This window comes from Aethina tumida, chromosome 2, assembly GCF_024364675.1.
Source record: "Aethina tumida isolate Nest 87 chromosome 2, icAetTumi1.1, whole genome shotgun sequence".
Lineage (NCBI taxonomy): Eukaryota > Metazoa > Arthropoda > Insecta > Coleoptera > Nitidulidae > Aethina > Aethina tumida.
In genome coordinates, this window is record NC_065436.1 from 20,352,327 (window position 1) to 20,373,867 (window position 21,541).

Here is a 21,541-nt window from a genome sequence, read left to right on the forward strand (position 1 = left end):
CATCGCAGATTGCATGGCGAACATCAAGAGGAAATATTGAAGTTTGCGAATGTGCAAAATCTCTTAAGATCGTCATCTTCAAACTAGGCAAGTGCAGGTGATTAGTGCGCCCGGATTATATGAGTTGGTCTTGTTTCGGGTTAAATCTTGACGGTGCATTGCACCTGTAAGGAAGTTGGAAAACTAATAGTGAGTGGTTATATTTCAAGTGTTTATTACGTCCTTAATATATTAATGTTTAAGTAATTAAAAATATGCTCTCACCTCGAATGTATTAAAAAAGTCGGTGGCAAATAGTAAAATAAATCAGTCGCCGAATCTCATCAGTTTCTGGTCGCCGAAAGTAACATCAACCTTTTTCAGTAATGCAATATCGGCATAAAACTGACAGAGAGATTTACAGTCGGCAGAAAGAACAGGGAAGTATTAAAATTAGACGGCACCTAGTCGAATATAAATCACGCCGTTGCATTTCACACTCAGGGACGCGTCAAAGTAACGGAGACGGCTGCACTGTATAATCCGAATGGCTGTATTGTAAAAAGGGGTCCCGGAAAAAGGCTGAAATATGCATTTGTTTGCGCCCGGATTGTCGCATATTAGTTGGGGCAAATTTGAAAGTGAAATGAAAAATCGCATGAAATATTTCACGAAACTTTTACCAGGTGGTGTTGACTTCATAAAACAATTTGGTCTCACCTCTAAAAACAGGAGTCATAAAATAGTGGCATATGTGGACCAGCCAAAATTGAAAAGGATAAATATCAAAAGTTGCACCTTCAACTATTTACAGACCTTACAATTTCTACAGTAATTTGAGATTTTCCCGGCTGGTCATCAAAGACAATGTACAGTTTTAAAATATTTACGTTTTACTGAGTTGCCGGAAGTCCAATAAGACGAATCTAACATCAGATCAAAACGGATACATTTTAAATCACATGTGACAAATATTCGTAATATATCAAACAGATAGAGGTTCGACGTCGTGCGGAAATAAATCGCGTTTATAAAAAGAATGGAGGTCGACACGACTTGTCCGATTCCGACATCAATTTCTCCTGACTGTGCTAAAATCATACCTAAGAAAAGTCATATTTACACGGTTGGTCTGGCTGACACTTGCGCAACGAAAATGTCTGAGTAAGTAGTTTTATATAGTTTCGATTGTTTCCCAAATATTAGTTTTCGAAATTAATTTTATTTATTAGATTTATCATCTCGTTTTAGTGGAAGTTGATAAAATAGAACGGGGCTTTAGAGCCACTCCTAGATACGTTGAACACTCGTTTTGAACAGGACTTTAATGCTGCCGGTAAATGGAACAGTTTGGCGGGTACGTATTTCAGTTGCGAAACCAATTTCGACCCCAACCTCGATTACGTTGTTCACTAACAGTTTGATCGTCCCGATACAGCGGATGCGGCGCCTGAGCTCCGCCAGTTACTTATTGCTTCTGTCCCTCATAACGGCTACGTTAACAATGCACGTCCAGTTTGTTGGATGTAATAACTTCATTATCGAAGACACTGAGGATTACTACTTGGATTGCCCCGAATTGTTTTCGGCCTGTTACTGTATACGATTCGATTGTGATTAAGTTGGAAACTACCAACACTATCAATTCTGATTCCTTTTCCTCTACTTATCTATTCCCTGGGCAACTGTTACTTACGATATCAATGAAATATGAAAACTTGACATAAAATTACTACAATTTTTTACACTTAATTGCCCATTGCAGTCAAAGGCACATGTTCCGAAATATTCATAAAAATATTGCGGGCGCAGAGCAATTTACGTGGAATTAATGGTGCCTAATAACATGGTAAGCAGATCATAAACAAGATGTGCACCCTTTTCTGATTAAAACATATAACTCAGCTTTTATGTTTGTCAGTTTCCACTCATACATAATCATCAGGGCGAGGCTACGTCAATCTATAGCCATAAAAATAATAATAAAAAGGAGTTTTGAAGCCTCATTTAGTTTTATCTGCTGTTCCGTTGCCGAATCCTTTTCTTCCCAAACGCGTCTGTCTGAAACTATAATAATCCATTAAACGTATTCATGACTGACACTTCCATAATAGAAAATATTATTTATTCAGTCTACGAGGACGTTTTTAAAGGATTGATGAGAACTTCCTATTGTCCACTTTTTACGAGGAGTTCCAAGATTTATATGCACATTTACACAACTCGGGGCTCTATCAGGAGATAAAAGGAGTTTTGATAACTATCCCAAAAATATACAAAAAATAAGGTCAGACGTAATTACAGATCATATCGAATGTAGGACATTCTAAAGATTATCTGAAGTTTCCATTTTTATTTATTATTTATATTGTGTATTTTCAATGACATTCTTACTATTTATAAAAGACTTACAATTAAAATTAATAAGATGCAATTAAATCCAGCTGCTGATTTCTTATTTGAATTAACGAACTTTGATCCAATATAATATTTACCATAAATGGGTTTTCATTATGCAATTTTCAATTTGCAAATTACAATTTCCAAGATTTAATTGTTGGTTGGAAGTTTGAATTTTAATTCACACGGAACGGCAAATTAATTCGAAGTTGTGAGTGTCAGAATGCAATCAAGTCTACAAACGCGATAAGGGTAGTGTTACATCATGTATTGTTAAATTCAATATCTGCTGATGTCAGTTGCTTTTACATGACTCTGGTCGTGTGTAAAATCGACTGCACGATCAATTTTGCGATTAAGTGTTCTAGAAAATTAAAAACTGATTGCGAAGTAAATCGAATTGTTATTTTAACCGAGTGAAAATCAGAAAAATTTACAGATTTGGCCCAGATATGTGTACATGTATTTTAATAATTTCGTAGATGTATTTCAGTTTGGCTGAAAACTGATTCTAGTCACAGTGCTGGCCAGAGAAATTTAAAATTAAACATTTTGTAAGATATTTCATAAATTAATTTGACCAATCAGTATAAAAAATATATTTCAATAATATATATGTTTTTTTTCTTGTTATCATCCATTTTAAAAACGACGATACTCAACACAATTTAATCACAGTGTGAGAAGAGGAAATAATGCACTTCAGAAAAGAGGGAGTTAATAATTAATATGAAACACCAATATCTAGATATTGCTGCCTTAGAATTTTCAAGAGTCGGTAGAGGCTGAGTGCTGTTTCTCTGGTCCACCACTGTGCGTCGTGAGATAATTATGGAACCTCCTTATTGGCAACTTTGACAACAATCAATAATGTAATAGAATCAGCCCCCTAAGCCACGGTATTATTGCCATCGAAAGAACAGCAAATTCATCAATTTCCTGTGAGTTTAAAATGAGCGTCCTTGTTACCGAACGAGAAGTTTTCTTTAACCACTCGAGGACCCTCCAACATGAAGGAGTAAGTGAATCGAAAGTAATGGCGGCGCCAACCATTACCAATGTGTTAGGTTAACTAACCATGTGCCACTTTAATGTTTTTAATTAAGAAGAATGGAGCGTAGAGACTTCAGAATTACACGGCCATTAACCACCGACACACTTTCCTGTTTACACATAGCTGACGAATGTTATGTCAATGAATTTTGCTAACGCGGAATATGGAAACAATCCCCCTTTGTCTTTATCTCCCTAGTTCGGTAAAGTGTTTGTCGTTTGATTTATTATCCTAATGAACCTCGAATTCGTACGATTTCATTATAGTAAAACTCTTACAGGTCAGCCGAATATTTTTAGTTGAAAAAGTTATTCGGGAAGTTTGTTAGACGGTTTATGTCGCAATAAAAGATTGTGGTTAATTCGAGCCAACGAACCGTAACCGATAAATCCCAAAAGGCCTTTCCCTTTCAGCAATAGAATATGAACTAGTTTCTTCGATTAACTGGACCAATCGTTCACCTCTACACCTCAACACTTTTTTTTATGTTACATAAAAGCCGTATTCAAATTCCCTTCTTTTGAACATAAAAACTGCGTTTTCTTGTCTCGATTTGTTTCCTCATAAATATTTATAAATTTGATTTAAAATTTATATAATTTGTGAATTAAGTATTTTTAGGATAATACGGTATATAGATTCATGTTGCGAAAGTTTGTTTTACGTTATTCGGCAAAGTTTGCCAGAAATAATTTATGCTCTTATTGATTTATTCTTAAGAATAGTATATGCACTGGAAAACTTCTAAATTATGCATGTTCAGTCCTTATATGTACACTTCATAAATCAAACATCCAAGTTTGCAATATCGAATAATAATATTTACTATTTAATTAATATATTACATAATTCATATTCAGAGGCTTATTAAATTATTAATCCGTGCTACGTATGTGTGTATACAAATTGATTTTAACTACGTTTGATGTGGAAAATTTACATATCCTACATATCTTAGCCCTTCATTAACTTTCTTTGTAGCACAATTTGCATGTTGCAATTAAATTTCAAGGCGTTTGATGTGGAAGTTTCAGTTTTGTATTATTAAATAGAAACCTTGTTAGTGAAATTTGCAAAACTTTTTTAGCTGGTTTACTTGTGTTAATTAAGACATGAACATTCGTAGAATGTTTAACCAAGAAGTTTTGCTAACGATGCTTTTTGATGTATTGTAAATTATTTGCCTTATTTCCATATAATTTTTACTACATTTTTTTTCCTTTTCTCATCTCATAACCTTTCCTATTGTTATGTTTTATGTATAGCAGTAAACTAAGTAAATTAATGCATAAAAATATATTAATAAAATTATATAAAAATTATTTTTTTCAAATTTTGTTTTATATATTATGGAGGTGAATTAATATGTATATCTATTAATATTAGGGGGACCGGAATGTAATGTTATTTCTATACAAGTCAATACTTGATTGTCATTTGTCATTCATTTTCATTTGGGATGAAATGACTTACCTCAACCATCATACTCACTCAAAAATTGGAAAATAATGATGGTGTCCAAAATACCCTCTCGAGATATTTTACTCAAAAACCAATTGATTTTTATCTACGCAAAATTAGCAAAATCGAATATTTTTATTACCTTCCGATATTGAAAAATTGGATCCTAGACACCTTTCCACGCTTTCCAAAGATGAGTTTTTAATTTTAATATGAATATGTCCTCTTCATGTCTGTTTTCCATTTTTTCTTCAATCCCATATGGTAAAATCCATACCTCGCCATTACTTGTCGTGCCAAAAATTTCTTTTTACATTTTTTATAAGAATTTAAATGCTATACAAAAAAGGTATCTTAAAATTTGTTCATAGCTCTAGTTTATAAGATATCGGAGATCAAAGTTTGAAGAATTTAAAATAATTTCTGTTTTTCTTGTAAATTTTATAACTCAAATATTATAAAGTGTGCAACAGGAAATGTAGGAAATTGAACGCTTTACAAAAAAGGTCTCTCTCAGAATTCAAAATTTAAAGAATTTATTCAAAAATTACTTTTTTTCTTCAAAATTTTATAAGTCGTAAATAAGTAAATATTATAAAATGCCAAAAATATATCTTACTAGGAAATTTAACACTTTACAAAAAAGATTTGTTGTAGTTAAACGATTATTTAGAAGATATTCGCATTCTAATTTTTTTAATAAAAATTAAATAATATTTAAAATTTATCCGTGTAAGTATTGTTGCACATGTTATAATATTTATTTATCTATGAGTTATAAAATTTAGAAGAAAAACAGAAATTTTTGATAAATTCTTCCAACTCTGACCTCTAATATCTTCTAAACAGGAAGAGTTACGAAAAAATTATAATAACCTTTATTGTAGAGTGTTAAATTTCCTACAAGAAATGTAAATGGAAATTTTCTGTACTACAATGAAGAAATGTGGATTTTGCTATATGGAACTGAAGAAAAAATGGAAAACTGAGATGATGGTATTCTTGAGTAAATTTTAGTATAATAATTTAGTAAGAAATATAAAAAAATATAAGCATACACACAGGAGGCAAAATTAAAATATATGGTTAATTAAAAAAAGTATTATAATTTGTTCTTGTTATATGAAGAGTCAAAAACAATGTAGCACTTTAGGAATGAATGGTTTCTGTCTCCACACAACAAACAAATCTGTTGTTAATGATAACTCATGCATTTCGAATGTGATCTGCTGTTTATAGATTAGATTTGTGCAGTAGCACGCCCCATGAGATAACTAAAACTTGCATAGAGATGAGTCTCGTAATCGAACTTGTACAAAGTAAAAATAAACTCTCTATGAATGTGTACTGCAACTCTGGATGTTTCAGTTGTACGTTTAACTATTCTGACATTAAAGAAGCTGTGAAATTTGGTTTAATTAATGTTTGTTGTTAAAACAAGTCAAATCATGTAATACGATTCATTTACTTAACTTCGTAACCGCAGAACTGAAATATTTGCAGTTAAAGTAAAAATACCCGACCATAAATATTTATGAACAGTCAAACTAACAGTAAACTTTCTTCGCTAAGACAAAATAATATTATGCATGTCTTGTTCCGCGTCTGACTTTAAATTGCATATGTGCATTCGGTTCAAGGAAGTGGCTCCATAAAAAATACAGCATACAATTGTACATATTTGCATTTGAACTGTTGTTTGCCGACATTAAAGAGGATGTCTGTATCATTTTACATGTCAAAATATCGAAAAGCCAGATAAATTCAAATACGATTCATTGCGCGACGAATTCAAACTCGTGTGTGGACATGGACAGTTTTTAATCACGGGAAATGCAGTGTTATTTGTTACAGCTACGATATTTTTATTGGCATCAACTATGATTGGATAATGGGGTAGTTTATTTGTATTTTATTGTTGTTCTAAATCACAGAATTGAGGTTTAAATTGCAAGACGGAAATCGTAAACTGATTCTAAATTAATAATGTAAATAAATTACTTTTCGCATTGATCAGATTATTTGGCTACGTTTGATAACTGTAAAATTACTTGTCATAGCCGTAATTGCAAATTGATTGAGAACGAGAAAATTACTGAAATTATACGGTCTAAGTAATTTAACGTTCGTTGAAAATTTATATTGAAAATTGAACCTGAAAACACCGTTTCATGAGTCACGATATCAAACATCACAATTTACAGAACGTCAATATTTCATTAAAACTATTTAATAGTGTTTCGTAACTAATAAAAAACAAAATGACAACCGAATGAAATGGCGGCCTAATGAGAAAATTTATCGGACACGCGAAACATTACACGGTGATCCTTTGTCTTAACAATACCGCATTCAGAGGACAGTAATGAAATCCCATCGCTACGTGTAAATGGTTTCCATGTTTGTTCTATTATTCTGGCGAAGTAAACTATGATCATTTGCCAAAATGATAAATTGCTGTATGATTCAGAATCTTATTGCTTAAAGCAACAAACAACCCATTGAAATGGGTGGACTTTAATTTAACTAAATAACGACATTTTTTTTTTTCATTGATATAATGGAAATGACAACGAATGTTATTTAAATTGTCCGGAAACTCTTGCATGTTATAAATACGAACTGTCAGGTATTTGGCGGTGAATAAATCCTCGGGGTTTTGCCACGTGCAAAAGTATTTCCTGTTTTAATAGGAAACGATAAATCCCATTGAATGTCTTTAATACAATGTAATGCATGTCCCCATCCATAATAATTATTTATTGATTGGCATAAATCTTTTCGACGTTGAACTTTGTAATGGACGAAACACCGCTCGGGGGTTTTCTTAAGTGATTTATAGTTTATTTGTCCTCGCGGTGAGTGCCTATAACCCGAAAAACGAAACGAATTCAATTTGTACTTTCAAGTTTTCTTTTCCCGGGCAACGAACACACATTACGATAAAAGCCGTAATGGATGAAAATGGATGAATTGGAAGATATATGTCGAGAAGTCGTCGCATTAATCCCCGATTCAAATTGTGTCGCTGCAAAACAGCGCAAGAAAACAGTAATTGTGTGTCAATCCATGCGTGGAAGCGAGATTAAACGTTTAAAGACATTAGTGTAATGAATGTCACCGTTCGGTAAATTTATAAGGTTTTAAGCGATGTGTGGTATTGAATCATTAATATTGTGTCGCGAACGCAATTTACGACAATGAAAAAGTTCCATTTGATTATCAAGTACCAAAAGCTGGAAAGATTAGAAATGGGCAAAAGTGAGTATGGCTCAGTCCCTATAACCTTTTTATTTATTACTCGAATCTAATGAATAATCTGTAATCTATCATTTTTAAAATTCAAAAAATAAATTCAAATTCACCATCCACAGATACATTTTTAGGTAATGAAAAGAACTTATCTCAAATAAAAAATATACACAAAAAATTTAAAGAAAATCAACTGCATTTGTTTTTAAAATGTCAAAACATGTTTAAGCTTTCCCCTCATATATAATTTTCAATACAATACAAATAGACGAGATAAATAGGTAAATTTCAATATATTTAATACTGTCGACTATGAAAACATAAGTTTTTATAAATACAATGTTAAACCTATTATCATGATATTTGACAAATGTGTTATTAACGTACGTTAGTGTTCATTGTTCTAGAATTATTATAATTTTATATCTTAATTTTATGTATATATGTGAAAAATTTTTTAGGCCTTAAAAATATAAAAAAATAAATCATCAGTTACGCACACTTTTTGTTACATAGATAATAAAATTAATTATCTAGAAAATTACCGTAACTATCTTGAATTTATAATATGAAAAATTATTTTTAAATAACCGTTTTCTTTCGATATTTTAAAAGCAAAATCAATTAATCAATTATTTAATATCTCATTATTCTATTAATATATATTTTGGAATAAAAAATTTACTTATTTCCTAATTATATTTTTTAAATATTAATTATTCGTTTTTTTTTATTTTTTAAAGTTTAATTTACTAAAGTCAAAACAAAAAAAATATTTTTTTAAATTTTATTATTTTTTTAATTTAAATTGCTATTTTATTTTAAATTAAATGGTTATTTTTAATTGTTTAATTTTTTAAAGTTGATTAATTTTATTATTTTTAAATTAATTGACTATTTTTAATTTTTTAAATTAAATTTATTTATTTATTTATTTTAATTATTTTATATTTTGTAAATTTATATTAATATTTTTATCGATTAATTATAATTGTTTAAATTCATTTTATTTTTTAATTTTTTTTTTTTAGTTTAATAAATTTAAATTATTAAATTTTAATTTCTTAATTTTATTTTTTAAATTTTATAAATTTACTGAGAAAGAAATAAAAAAATATATATTTTTTTAATATGAATAATTTTTATATATATATATATATATATATATATATATATATATATATATATGTAATTTTTTATTACATAATAATTTTATTAATATTTTTTAATTATTAATTAATTATAATTGATTAATTTTATTTTTTTTTTTTAATTTATGTTAAAGTACAAATTTTACTTTTTTAGTTTAATTGTTTATATTTGAAATTTGAATTACTCATTTTATTATTTTTTATTATTAATTTTAATTAAAAATTTTTAATTTCCTAAAAATCATCGTTTCCATTTATTATCTCAAAATTCTATTGATATATATTTACTAATTTTAATTTTTAAATTATAATTAACTAATTTTACTTTTTTTTAATTTTATAATTTTAAATTATTAATTTTAATATTTATCTTTTCCAATTTAAATTATTAACGTATTTTTTTAATTTAATTTGTTAATTACAATTTTTTTGTTTAATTGGTTCATATTATTTTTTTTATTTAATTTATTAAAATTTATTGATTTCAATTCCTAATTTTATTTACTTTATAAGTTGAAACTGCTAGTTTTATTTTTTTATTTTAATTGGTTAATATTAGTTAACTTTTTAAATTAATTGATTTAAATTCCTAATTACATTTTTTTATATATAATTTTTTTTATTTAAAATTTTATTATTACTTTTTAATTTAATTAGCTAATTTTAATTCTTTAAATTTTATTAACTTATAAAAGTATTATTCATTAAAAACCCTCTTCATAAATTAAATCGTATATTTTAAGTTGTGTTAACAATGTATTTTTTATACATTCACCTAATACATAAACACATCATACACCATTAAAATAGTTCGTTATCGCAACTTTTTTTAAATTAAAAAAATATTTATTTAATATATGTTAATAATGGTGAAAACCATCCGCGATACATACACAATTGCCTTGAGACCGATAAGGAAATTTATGCCGAATCAATACATAATGCGGATGTGTATAAATCAGGGTCGGTGCTTTTTCAAATTTCAATAAAACCAAAGCAAATTTATGGCGTATATCGGATTTCGACTTACTTCAATAAACTAAAACACACTCTTATCCGTTAAGTTGCGATACATTTTGATTTACTGGGCGATCCGCTGCCCGTAGAGAAGACTAATAACGCCCTCCACTTTCGCACCGTAACCCACTAATCTCAATACTCGTTCAATTTATTTTTCAATTTCAATTGAAATTCTTCAAACGGGATAAAAATAGTTTTTCCTACGGCGTAACTCCAAAAAAGACATTTAAATAAATGAAACAATATTATGGGGTTAATATTTTAGGAGAACTTTCGACTACTGAAGTTTTGTGTTATGTAATATATTAAATTTTCAATTTAATTGAGTTTATACATCGTGGAATATGATTTGTATTTTTATTTTGTTATCAAAACTTTAGAATTATTTTAAAAGGAAAATAATAAGGAACAAGTCTATTCAAATTCTTTTACAAACTAACTATAAATCCAACCATGAAAAATCATATACAGCGTATTAAAGCAATTTTATGAGATCTCATTCTATTCAAGAAACATTTTAACCGCGATCTGGGTTTTGATACTGCGATAAAAAATCTGTTTTCCTCAATATTGTATAATTTATAATAATACCCATTCTTTCCTTTTTCCGGGTTTATCTTTGCTTTTACATAATAACTACCATCATCAGTCAGTCTTATCTTCTTGCTTGTCGCAAAATCTCGAATAATGCTTTACAAAATGACAAGTATTAATGTTACATAAAAATAGTTTTTGTTCACTTTTATGTCAGCCTTTGGGTAATGTATGGGGCTAATTGCTCTATCCTTAGAAACTATTGGATCAAATTGCCAATAAATAAATGTATTTAAATAAGTGAGTAATAAATAACAGAATTGGAATTAGTTTTAATCAGTTAAAATGTTACATTCATTCAAAGACCATTATATTATATATGAGGTCGAATCAATAAAATTGTTTTCTGAATTGACGATTTTTGAGCACATCTGAAACATCTGCGTCCGTGACAGAAAAAAACACGCAGGACGGCCTGAAAATTTAATCAGTGGACACAGGCCTGGCGAAGGCCGGATTCAAAACGGTATTTATCGAATGGGCAAACTTCTTGCCCGACATATTGACCCCGGATTCACGCAGAAACGACCCCCGACCGTAAAATATTCCCGAGACCATCGACGGGTGGCAAAAAGCATCGCGCAAAAGACGACCAGTGAAATATATGCGGGGATGGACGGAATGAAAGCCGTCTTATATCAGTGGCCTGTGGCCCGACATTTCGTGCCCCGGTTACACTGTCTGCATTTGAATCAGACTAATGGTCGTAACGACAGCGGACCGCAGAAAACATCACTCACTGCGGAATTACGGCTGACGCGGATAAAATCGTCCAACGGTCATCGGGAAAAAAACTAATGGGAACGCCTGGAATAACGCGGACGTTTAGTTATTTTGCCAAGGCGAAATCTGGGTAAAAACATCATAAAAAGGTGGACGGAGCTTTCGAAGTTCTGGCATAAAATCATATATTAAACTTAAGGTTTTATATTTTTCTTAAGTGTCCCTAATGTGTTTTTTTAAGCGCCGAACACGAGTGAATAAGTTACGGCTTTCATGCTGGATCACAATTTAAATTTAATTACGAAACTTTAACGCCATTTTGTATACATTAAATCATGCAACGATTGAACAATCCCGCTTGATAAACTTGTGCAGTTTATCTTTCAATATATCGGCGTAAGTAGTAGTTTAGTTTTCAGTAATCTACATAGTTTTATGGTAATTACTGGATGGAAAACTTACGGAAATGACAGATGTGTTGGATCTGTTTTGCATACGAATTATGTTCGACGTTCCGCCCAACTTCAAACTCCGATGCAGATACAACTTCCAGTCTCCGCTTGATTTTATCTTTGATATTTACAACAAGATATGTCTGCGTAGATTTATCAAGACAAAGTGGGATTGCCTCCAAACTTATCGGTGAATTAAGTTTATTAATATGTGCATATATTAATTGAAGGTTGAACGAATTAAAGTCTAAAATCTTTACGTTTTATGAAAACAAAAGGATTTTGTACCATTTCTGTACGCACTAATAAAAACTTGGGGATCTACGACCAAAACTACTATATGTTTAATTATTTCAAATGTATTTTATCGGAAATGATGCATAAAGTATCAGGAGATGTCAAAAAGTTACTAAACAAAATGGTTTTGCTACCAAATATTAAATAAATATTATCCCATATTTCCTTCATTATTATTTTTTATATAAATGTATTTTTTCCAAACTATCATTCACATTTATAATTACATATATTCTTTGTATTTATTCCATAATTTTGAGCAGTATTGTATATTGGTACTTATTATTGTGGAGTAAGAATTTATTTTGGGGACTAATAATATGATCCCACGAATAACAGCAGTACAAGAATATCAAGGAAACAAAATTGCAGATAAGTTATCTTATCTTTTAGTGGAATCAAAAATTGACCGTTGGGGCACCTTTAACAATAGAAGGACTATCAGTAGGGAAACTTCTTTGAAAGAATATAACCCAAAAATTTCAAGTTATTCATAAAATCTTCAATCAAAAATTTGAATTGAATGTTATCAATTGGTACATTCAATATCGTAAAATTACATGACATCGATGACAAATCTCACTCACCTTGGTGGTAGACACCCTGTTCATATTTTAATACCCATAAAATATAAAATTAAATATTCTTTAATTCGCGTCGATTAACATTTTTATGTGAATTAATTAAAGACCATATTTTTAATGTGATGTATTTGTAACGTAAAATCGATGTGTAAAACCGTATATACGGCGTAGGCCCTAAAACACGATCAACATAATGTAGAACGTAAAAATATTGAATATCAGATTTTGCATATAAAAATTGCCCCGTAAAATACTGGAATCAGATAAATGGATTCCTATTAAATGGAGCAGGAGACACAACTGCAGAAAGTAGTAGTAAAACTCTGGAGAGGCGGAAGATTTATGGTCGTGTCGATAAATTTTACGTAAAAATTGTTCCAAATAAAAGTTTCAGTAATTGAATTCACAACTTCTGTTTGTAGTTTGTTAGTGAAAAGCCGTAGGCATCCATTTATATTATGACAAACTTCATACTATCCTATCCGGTCTGGCCTGTTTGGTTCTTCTCTGCGGTCACAAACAGAAAATTTCTGGATCCTCAGACCTTTATGAATTATGCATATTTAACTTCCTGTTTTGGTGTGTATACTCTTCAAATATGGCCAGTATGGCAATCCATTAAAAATTCAAACTATTATTGGATAATTATTATTTTCTTATTATATTACTAGCTCTTATTATAAAGGAATAAGATGAAACCAAAATGACCAGAAGCCAAAGCTTTATGGGTCAGGTAAAATAGTGGTAAATATTTAGAATATAATCGTTAAAAAAATCAGGCAAGTTAAGCGAGGTATAGGAAACTTGACAATAGATATTGGCTGATTGGCGACAGTTCAGTGACAATGAGTCCTTTCCACTACGTACCTGCAGCGTTCACTATTTAATTTGTTGGTGTTCTCCACATGATTAAAGCTGACAGGAATATGATACATAATTCGTATCTCCCCTTTTCTATGATGGAAAGTCGAGTAAAATTAAGGAGACACGTAATTTATTTTCAGGTTTTAGCAAAACTGTATAGATAGTTAGTGTCAGACGATGTCTGGGAGAATCACGTCAGCCCCAGTTGATGCACTTGTACACCAAACAATGGGAATTATAGTATGGAACGCTATTGCTCTTGAAAATAGATCAGCTGTATTAAAGGCAACATGACAGTGCATCGTTATCTTCGGGAAGTAGTGAAGCCATATGTTCTTCCTTACTTTAATCGGCCCATAGATCCAATATTTCAGCAATATAAAGCCTGTTGCTAGAGTTAGTTTAAACTTTTTTGAAGAGACCCTGGCTAGCCAGATCCTCCGATCTTTTACCCATTGAACATGTTTAGGATATAATGAGTAGAAAGCTAGGAAATTTACTCCAACCTTCACAAACTTTGGAGGTTCTAAGACATGAAGTACAGGGAGCTTGGGATACTATACCTCAAGAGGAAATAGACCAATATAAAATCTTTCATATTTTGTTTCCAAATATTAATCGTTTACTCATTTGCTTTATCAAAACAATATTAAATTAAAACACCTCCTTCTTGGTGTTGCAATTTCTTTGTAACTGAGCATATAATATTCATATGATTTATGTTCTTACTCTACGTATTAATTGTCCCACCGGAAAGTGATAATTTCGTTCACGTTTAGGCATTTTTCTCCAGAAAGATATTTTCTGACCTTGCCCAACTTCAGTGCCCAAGTAGAAACCAATTAGATCCTTATTTCAGATTTAAAATAAATCTGAAATATATAAAAACTATGAAGCTATGAGTTGAGCTAATTAAAATTCCTTCGCTGAAGAATTAGCCATATAATTTAATTCAAGCTCAACGATACTAACAAATATTCGCTTTTATGAAATACCTTATGATCCTCAAAACTAATATTGGTTCCACTACTGCAATATAACCTTTCCTACGGGTCAAAGTATTACGATCGAAAGGGACGGATGTCGAACACTATCAATGAAATTGACGGGAAAAATGTACGCTCGTCAACTGAAAGAAAAAACGAAGGAAAAAAGCTAATAAACGAACAAATATTGCACACGTTGCCAGACGGTGAGTAACGATGATTGTTCCAGGCGTGGATGTACGTGCGATGTCAGAAACTCTTCGTTTCTTTCGTGTCTGTCTGGGATTTAATGTTTCCTTGTAATAAATTGATTTTGTGCTACAATGAAATTTTTATATAATTTTAAAGCAACTAAAATACCGATATTGTGATACGTGCGACAACCGCTTTCTGATTAACTCTATTCATTACATTTTTATAACCGATCCGCGGTCTGAACCGTTCATATTTTTATTAACTTCCTGCTAAATAACGTGAAAATTGTAAAACCGGTGCCGCCGAGTAAATTTAAAACTGCATTTTATTGGGCTTTAGAGGTGGTTATAAAATACATTGTTATTTACATTTTCGAAGAAGATTTAACGCGACACGCCGATCAAAGTGCTTTACAGACCGATACCGGAATATATCCTTGCTGAGCTTTAAAATCAATGACACAATTTCAGATTTTTTTTATGAAAGCAATGAAAACAACTCTTTGGTTACATTTAGATATTTGAAAGTGGTCTTTACCTTAGAGATTATGAAATTTAAATTAATGAATATTTATAAATATTAATATTGGCACCATATTCAAATGCACATTTACCGGTTTACGTTTAAAAAATTTGAATTTTAATCTTTTCTAATAGGATTATAGGAAAATGTTTAAAAAGTTGCCGAATTTATAATGAACTTAATCGAATTATTTAAATTCCAAATCTCATCCTTTAATTCTCTATTCATTTTTATTAATTGAAAGCTACTAATTAAACTGCTACCAAAAGTAAAAGATTTTTTTTTACAACAATTCTTTAACATTTTTAGACCTTTATCGCTGTTGTTATAAATATCATATTTGAAATATACTAAATCAAAATGAAATTTTGTCATCGACATTATTTGTGATCGAATATAAAATGGCAAAAAACAAATAATAATGTATTATTATATACATTTTTAAATAAATATGAAAAAACTTGTAATTTATTAAAACATTGTTAAACATTTTAGCTTAGAATTACCTCTGGTAGTACATGTAACTTTATCATGATTGGTATAATATGAATATTTTATAACTTATTTATTATAAATATTATATGAAATATTGTATAAGATAAAAAACTGAACATAATGATATAATTATAATTCATACAGTTTCAAGCTAACAAATAATTTAGTGCCCCGTTTTTTCACCCCTGCTTATGTATTTATACTCAACACTTATAAGAGCATTTAAACAGCATCCAATTAATCTGGATAAGTAATCCCATACATGCTCAACTGGATTCATATTCGGGAGAAATGGTGTCCACTTCATACTTTTAATTTTACCTACTCTAAGGGTTTAATGTGGGTGACCATTGTCATCCATAAATACGAAATTGGATCCCAACCAATCTCAAATTGTTTGTACAATAGATCGAATTATAATATCTATGTAAATTATTAAGTTATTTATTTTATCAAGAGCATGTACCAAACTAGTTCTTCTTCCAGACATAATGCCACCCCAAAACATGACACATCTATCCGTATATGGAACAGTTTTATAGGCAAAAGAGAGTCGTTGCTATTCAACTGGTATAAAAGTACAAAATAATTGCATTAACAATTAATATTCTTGTTTAAAAAAATAAATTATTTAACTGATTATATAGAAAAATTATAATATTTAATAAGTAATTTTTAGCTATTGTTTGTATTTCTCAAACCTCTCACAATGTAAGTAGTAAACAATAACTTACTTGGTCTAGAAGTATCTTATTTAAAATTAGACAAACTTCTACATTGAAACACCCCGACCAAACTTTTAAGCAGGTTCATCAACTAAATTATGAAATACAATTCCCCAGACTAAAATCCATACCGTGTAAATGCAATTTCTTCATTGTTCAGAGTATGTATGGCTTTAGGCAATAAATCGTCCGATCGGTAGTATTTATGGCAGTTTCGCCAGGACGATATCTACTGGTGTATTAGTTAGGTGTAAGGCCATTCCAAGCCAGGAAATCAAAGAGATACAACAAAACAGGGGCAAAATTTATGTGCAATATTTATAACATATGCCACCAAAAACTATAATTTACCCTTTATGATTACAAACTGAAACCGCGTATGTTTCAATGCTTCCACCACATTTACCGCAGTGCCAGTAAAAACGGGAAGGCGAGTTAATTTTACTATCAAAGAAGTTACATGTTTATACAGTCACAAGTCCTGAGTGAAATTCTGTGTCGGTACTTTAACTATTGAGCAAATTTACTTTTACTATCGTGCTCATATTACGAAAGTTTTTCTATAAACAAAAACCACATTTGGAATATTTACAGTGAAACGATTTTAACAAAGCTAAGCAAAATCCAGAATTAGCTTGTTAAGTTAAACAAAACTATACAACTACAACTCCCTTTATATAAACGTCCAGCGTTTGTGAATCGTCTCGTCGGTCGTATCAACAGAAAATCCGGCACAATACATTCCACTTACCTTATTATCCTTTTGCCAGGAGCATGATCCCCTTTTATTGAACACTTTACAGATAAGGAGAGCATCCTGACCAGGATTCACCTCAGTGTAGGACGGTTGCTGTTCGAATCGTTGGATGCACTCAATTCCTGCAAAAAGAAACGGAAATTAGTTTCCAGCTTCTGTTTGATGCACCAGAATTACTTGAAGGGTGTACTCAGGGATGAACAAGGAAAATACGAAAGGGATTTTAATTGTCAAATGAAAAAAATTTAGTTGGGGTCTTATAAACCAAAAGTAAACAATAGATTTAAATGAGTTTTTGTCTTGCTCTTACCAGACAAAATAAAAATCGAAGAGCTAAGGTCAAAGATTCAATGGATATTTTATTATGGAACTTAAAATTACAAGCAACATTGATGAACAATGTTGTGTAATAGAAATTTTATTTAATTGCAAACCGATCTTTGTAGTTTAATTGCCAAGTTCCAAGGCCTTTAATTGCGTTTACAAAAGTACAAAAGCGCTTTGGGCTTTATGAAATATTGCCAGGTCATAAAATTATATCCTTGTACCACAACAAATAAAATTCAATAAAGAATTTTCACGGAAAAATGAAAAAATACAACTTTGATTAATTTGAGGCAACCACTGAAAGTTATAAGAGACTGTGAACAGTGACGGAGAGAGCGAGAAGAGAAGTTTAATATTAGTGAAGAATTGGCCTTGAAGCGAGATAATCAATTACCAGTTTCTGAAAAACTTTTCTAATTACACAACGTTCCGCAGCACTTTTTACCCTCGTCCTTTCCTGCTCTGCCCCACTCAATTTCATACTCAACAATCACATCGAATCAAAGCACCGTTCAAAGAGATATAACCTCTCCAGGTTAACTTTGATTACTGATTTCATTTCATCTTCTGTCTATCGGAATTGCCACTTTCTTTTGTTTTGCCCTTCCTTTGGGGGGAACAAACAGTTTTCTTTCCGTCCATCAAATGGTATATGTCGAAATCAATTACAGGATCAAGATTTATGTGTTTTGTGCGACGCGGTATTTTTTTATATAAAGTATTCATGAGGGCTTTAAGGAAAGATTATTTGTATGTTCATTTTATTCTTTGTTTTTATTCGTTCCTTTTTATTTGCAAATTATGTTGTTCACCCTATAAGACATAAATCATTTCTCATGTCGTAAGAATAGAAATTAATGAAGTTGTACAGGTGACTTCTTTATAGCCACTTGCTAAACAATTTAATTTCGTTCCTGTAAATCTAATTGAAAACATCTATCACGACGCCCGAAGGGATGCTTCGGTATTCAAAAGTAAGACAGACAAATGAAGTAGTGACGAAGCCGGCATTCGTCGATATTAATTAGAATAATTTGAATAAAACTAGTTGCAGAAGTGACAACAAACAGAAGGAAACTCCGCTTAGGGTGTCCCGCCAGTCCTACAGCTACACAAACTCATTACCGTTTCTACTAATGAACCTAAATGGTAATCAAGAAAAATGATACGAACTCACCCTCGAAGACGGATCATTAGACTCTCTGGAATCTTTTCTGTGTTCCTTTTGTGACGCATTGTCGTCTCGTAAGTTTTGTAATGAGCTTTATCCGTCTATTCAAAGACAGACTTTGATCTATTGTTGGAAAATTAATGAAATTTTGGCGGGATAAGACAATAGGGCTAGCGGGCGATAGACAGGTAAGCAATTTCTGAGTCGGCTCTAAATCATAAAGGGGGGCGCGTCATGTTAATATAATAATATTTTATTTTCATTCTTTCAATTTGTCTTGTCGGACTAAGAAAGTTAGATTGAAATTCAATCTATTCATCCAATATTTGTAACCATTTGCTACCCTCAAAAGAAATTAAATATTGCTTCTAATGATCATTTTTTATTGTGTCTGGAAACTTTTTGTCCTTCACATTATTTTTTTTTTCTTCGATAAAACACCCTTTTTGAGTGCAAACGTCTATCAAATTAAATATGTGTTACTTTCAAATTGAACTTATACAGAAACAAAATTTAATTCAAATATTGGATGTAAATATTTACGCTGTGCCTTTATGAAGTAAATGTGATACAAAAAAATGTTGACATGAGCCAAAATAAAATTATCTAAATTATACATTTTACATAACTGTGACTGGTAAAGGTAAACAATTCCTGTATTAAAATATTCGGAGCTTGGAAAGTCATTTGTAGGGACGAAACTAAATGAGGTATATATATTTTCCCTCAAACTAATTTGTGTAGTTGTCCACAACAACATTTCATAATAATTTGTCTGTCGTAACTCCACAGGACATTTTCCACTTTATCCAGTTAGAAGGTTGTCAACAAACAAAACTACTTAAAAGTGTCCAACAAAACATATTTGTACCTATACAAATATGTTCCTTTCCATTGTTCCTTTTATTGTGAATGTGGTATATGCATGATGACCAATGAGGGACTCCATCACGTCAAAACAATTTATAGCTTAGCGTAATTAATTTATTTGGATAAATCTGACAGAAGAAGATCAAATTATATAAATGAGATTGCAATATTTCATAATTTGTCTGATTGCCAGTAATATCACAAGACATTTCCCGCCTAATCCTTTTAACAACTTATCACTAAAGAAAACTAGTCAAAACTGTACGAAACAGTTTTGTATCCTTTAGTTGTAGCACGACCTAATGGCCAATAAAGAAAGAACATTGTCAGCCTGTCAAAACAACATTCATCTTCTATGCTGTTTGTGTTCTGTTTTTCGAATTCATGCATTAACTTATTCTACCATTAGGGAAGTTTCTGAGGTACTTATGATGAGTTGTGTCTAATATAATTCAAGGAACAATGAAAAGTTTTTATTATTGGCCCATCAAATGTATATGTATGGAGCTATAAATATTTTTTTCGGCACGTGAAAGGCCTGTCGTTAACGTGAACGATTAAAGAAGGCAATAAATTTGTGCTTCGTGGACAGATTCTTTTTACCATTAGTAAAGGACTGCACAAAAATATAAATAAATCGTAAGAAATATTAACGAATATAACTTTCTAATTTAAACAGAATGAAATTTGTGTGCCGTCGACTCGAGACTTGTTACAGTAACTGTTTAATTTTATATTAAATTCCCACGACGCTAATTCTTCGCGTTTGTCTTTTCAATAACTTTCCTTTTAATTCTCCAAAATGAAATTCAGCCGGATAAATGAAAAATGCACGACATTTTAGACCAAACTAATTTCTCCAGCGGCCTTAAGTAACATAATGCAAATTCCCCTGTTCTCTATAAAAAAAGTTAATACAGAACAGGATTGTTTTAGCCAAGTAATTAAAATATTAGCTTTGTAATATGAGCTAGGAGTGTTGATAAAAGTCAAAAAGTAAAAATGGAGAGCTCAGGAAATATACAGCGGTACCAATTTTCTCGGTCGTAAAATATTTTTATATTCCCGCTCTACTTTGGCTAAAGTTTTATTGTTCCGCATAATTTCCAAAAGAAAGCTCTCTATAATATTCATATGCGAGAATAAAAAATTCTTAGTGTGGGGCCATTTTTTAAATTACGTTTGTTTGAGTGGGTAAATAACTTTAATTTAACAATAATATCAAATTGTGTAATACAAAAGTATTATTTTGTTTCTTGTGGAAAACTTTTAATGAACACATGTTGACTCTAAATTATACTATTAATATAATTTAAGAATCAGGACAAAAAATTATGATGATGATTAAAACCTAGCCTAGGCCAGACACGACACTTTTTATTAAACAGTGATAATTTAAATTTAATCTTTCATATCAGCAAAGTTTATGTAGACCCTTCGTCTTCATTATCAATCATAAAGTACTGGATGAATTCAAAGATTCTTTAGAAATGTTTTAAACGATGTGATAAAGTAAAATTACGTGAAATATTGTCCATAATTGGCAACAAACTCACACATCCACCATATTCCCCCGATTTAACACACAGTGATTATTTCCGATTTCCAAATATAAAGAAATCGTTTTGTGGAAAAAATGTGGTTCTAATGGTGAGGACGTTG

The 21,541-nt window shown here is 30.7% G+C and overlaps 1 protein-coding gene across 2 annotated transcripts in view; it reads right to left on the bottom strand.

Moving 5' to 3' along the window:
- Window positions 1-21,541, bottom strand: part of LOC109598200 (irregular chiasm C-roughest protein) — a 300,029-nt gene that overhangs the window by 84,789 nt on the left and 193,699 nt on the right. For both annotated transcript variants that reach the window (XM_049962475.1, XM_049962476.1), the window contains exon 2: window positions 17,506-17,633. In XM_049962475.1, the coding sequence (XP_049818432.1) occupies window positions 17,506-17,633 (128 nt within the window). The remainder of the gene's footprint in view (window positions 1-17,505; window positions 17,634-21,541) is intronic.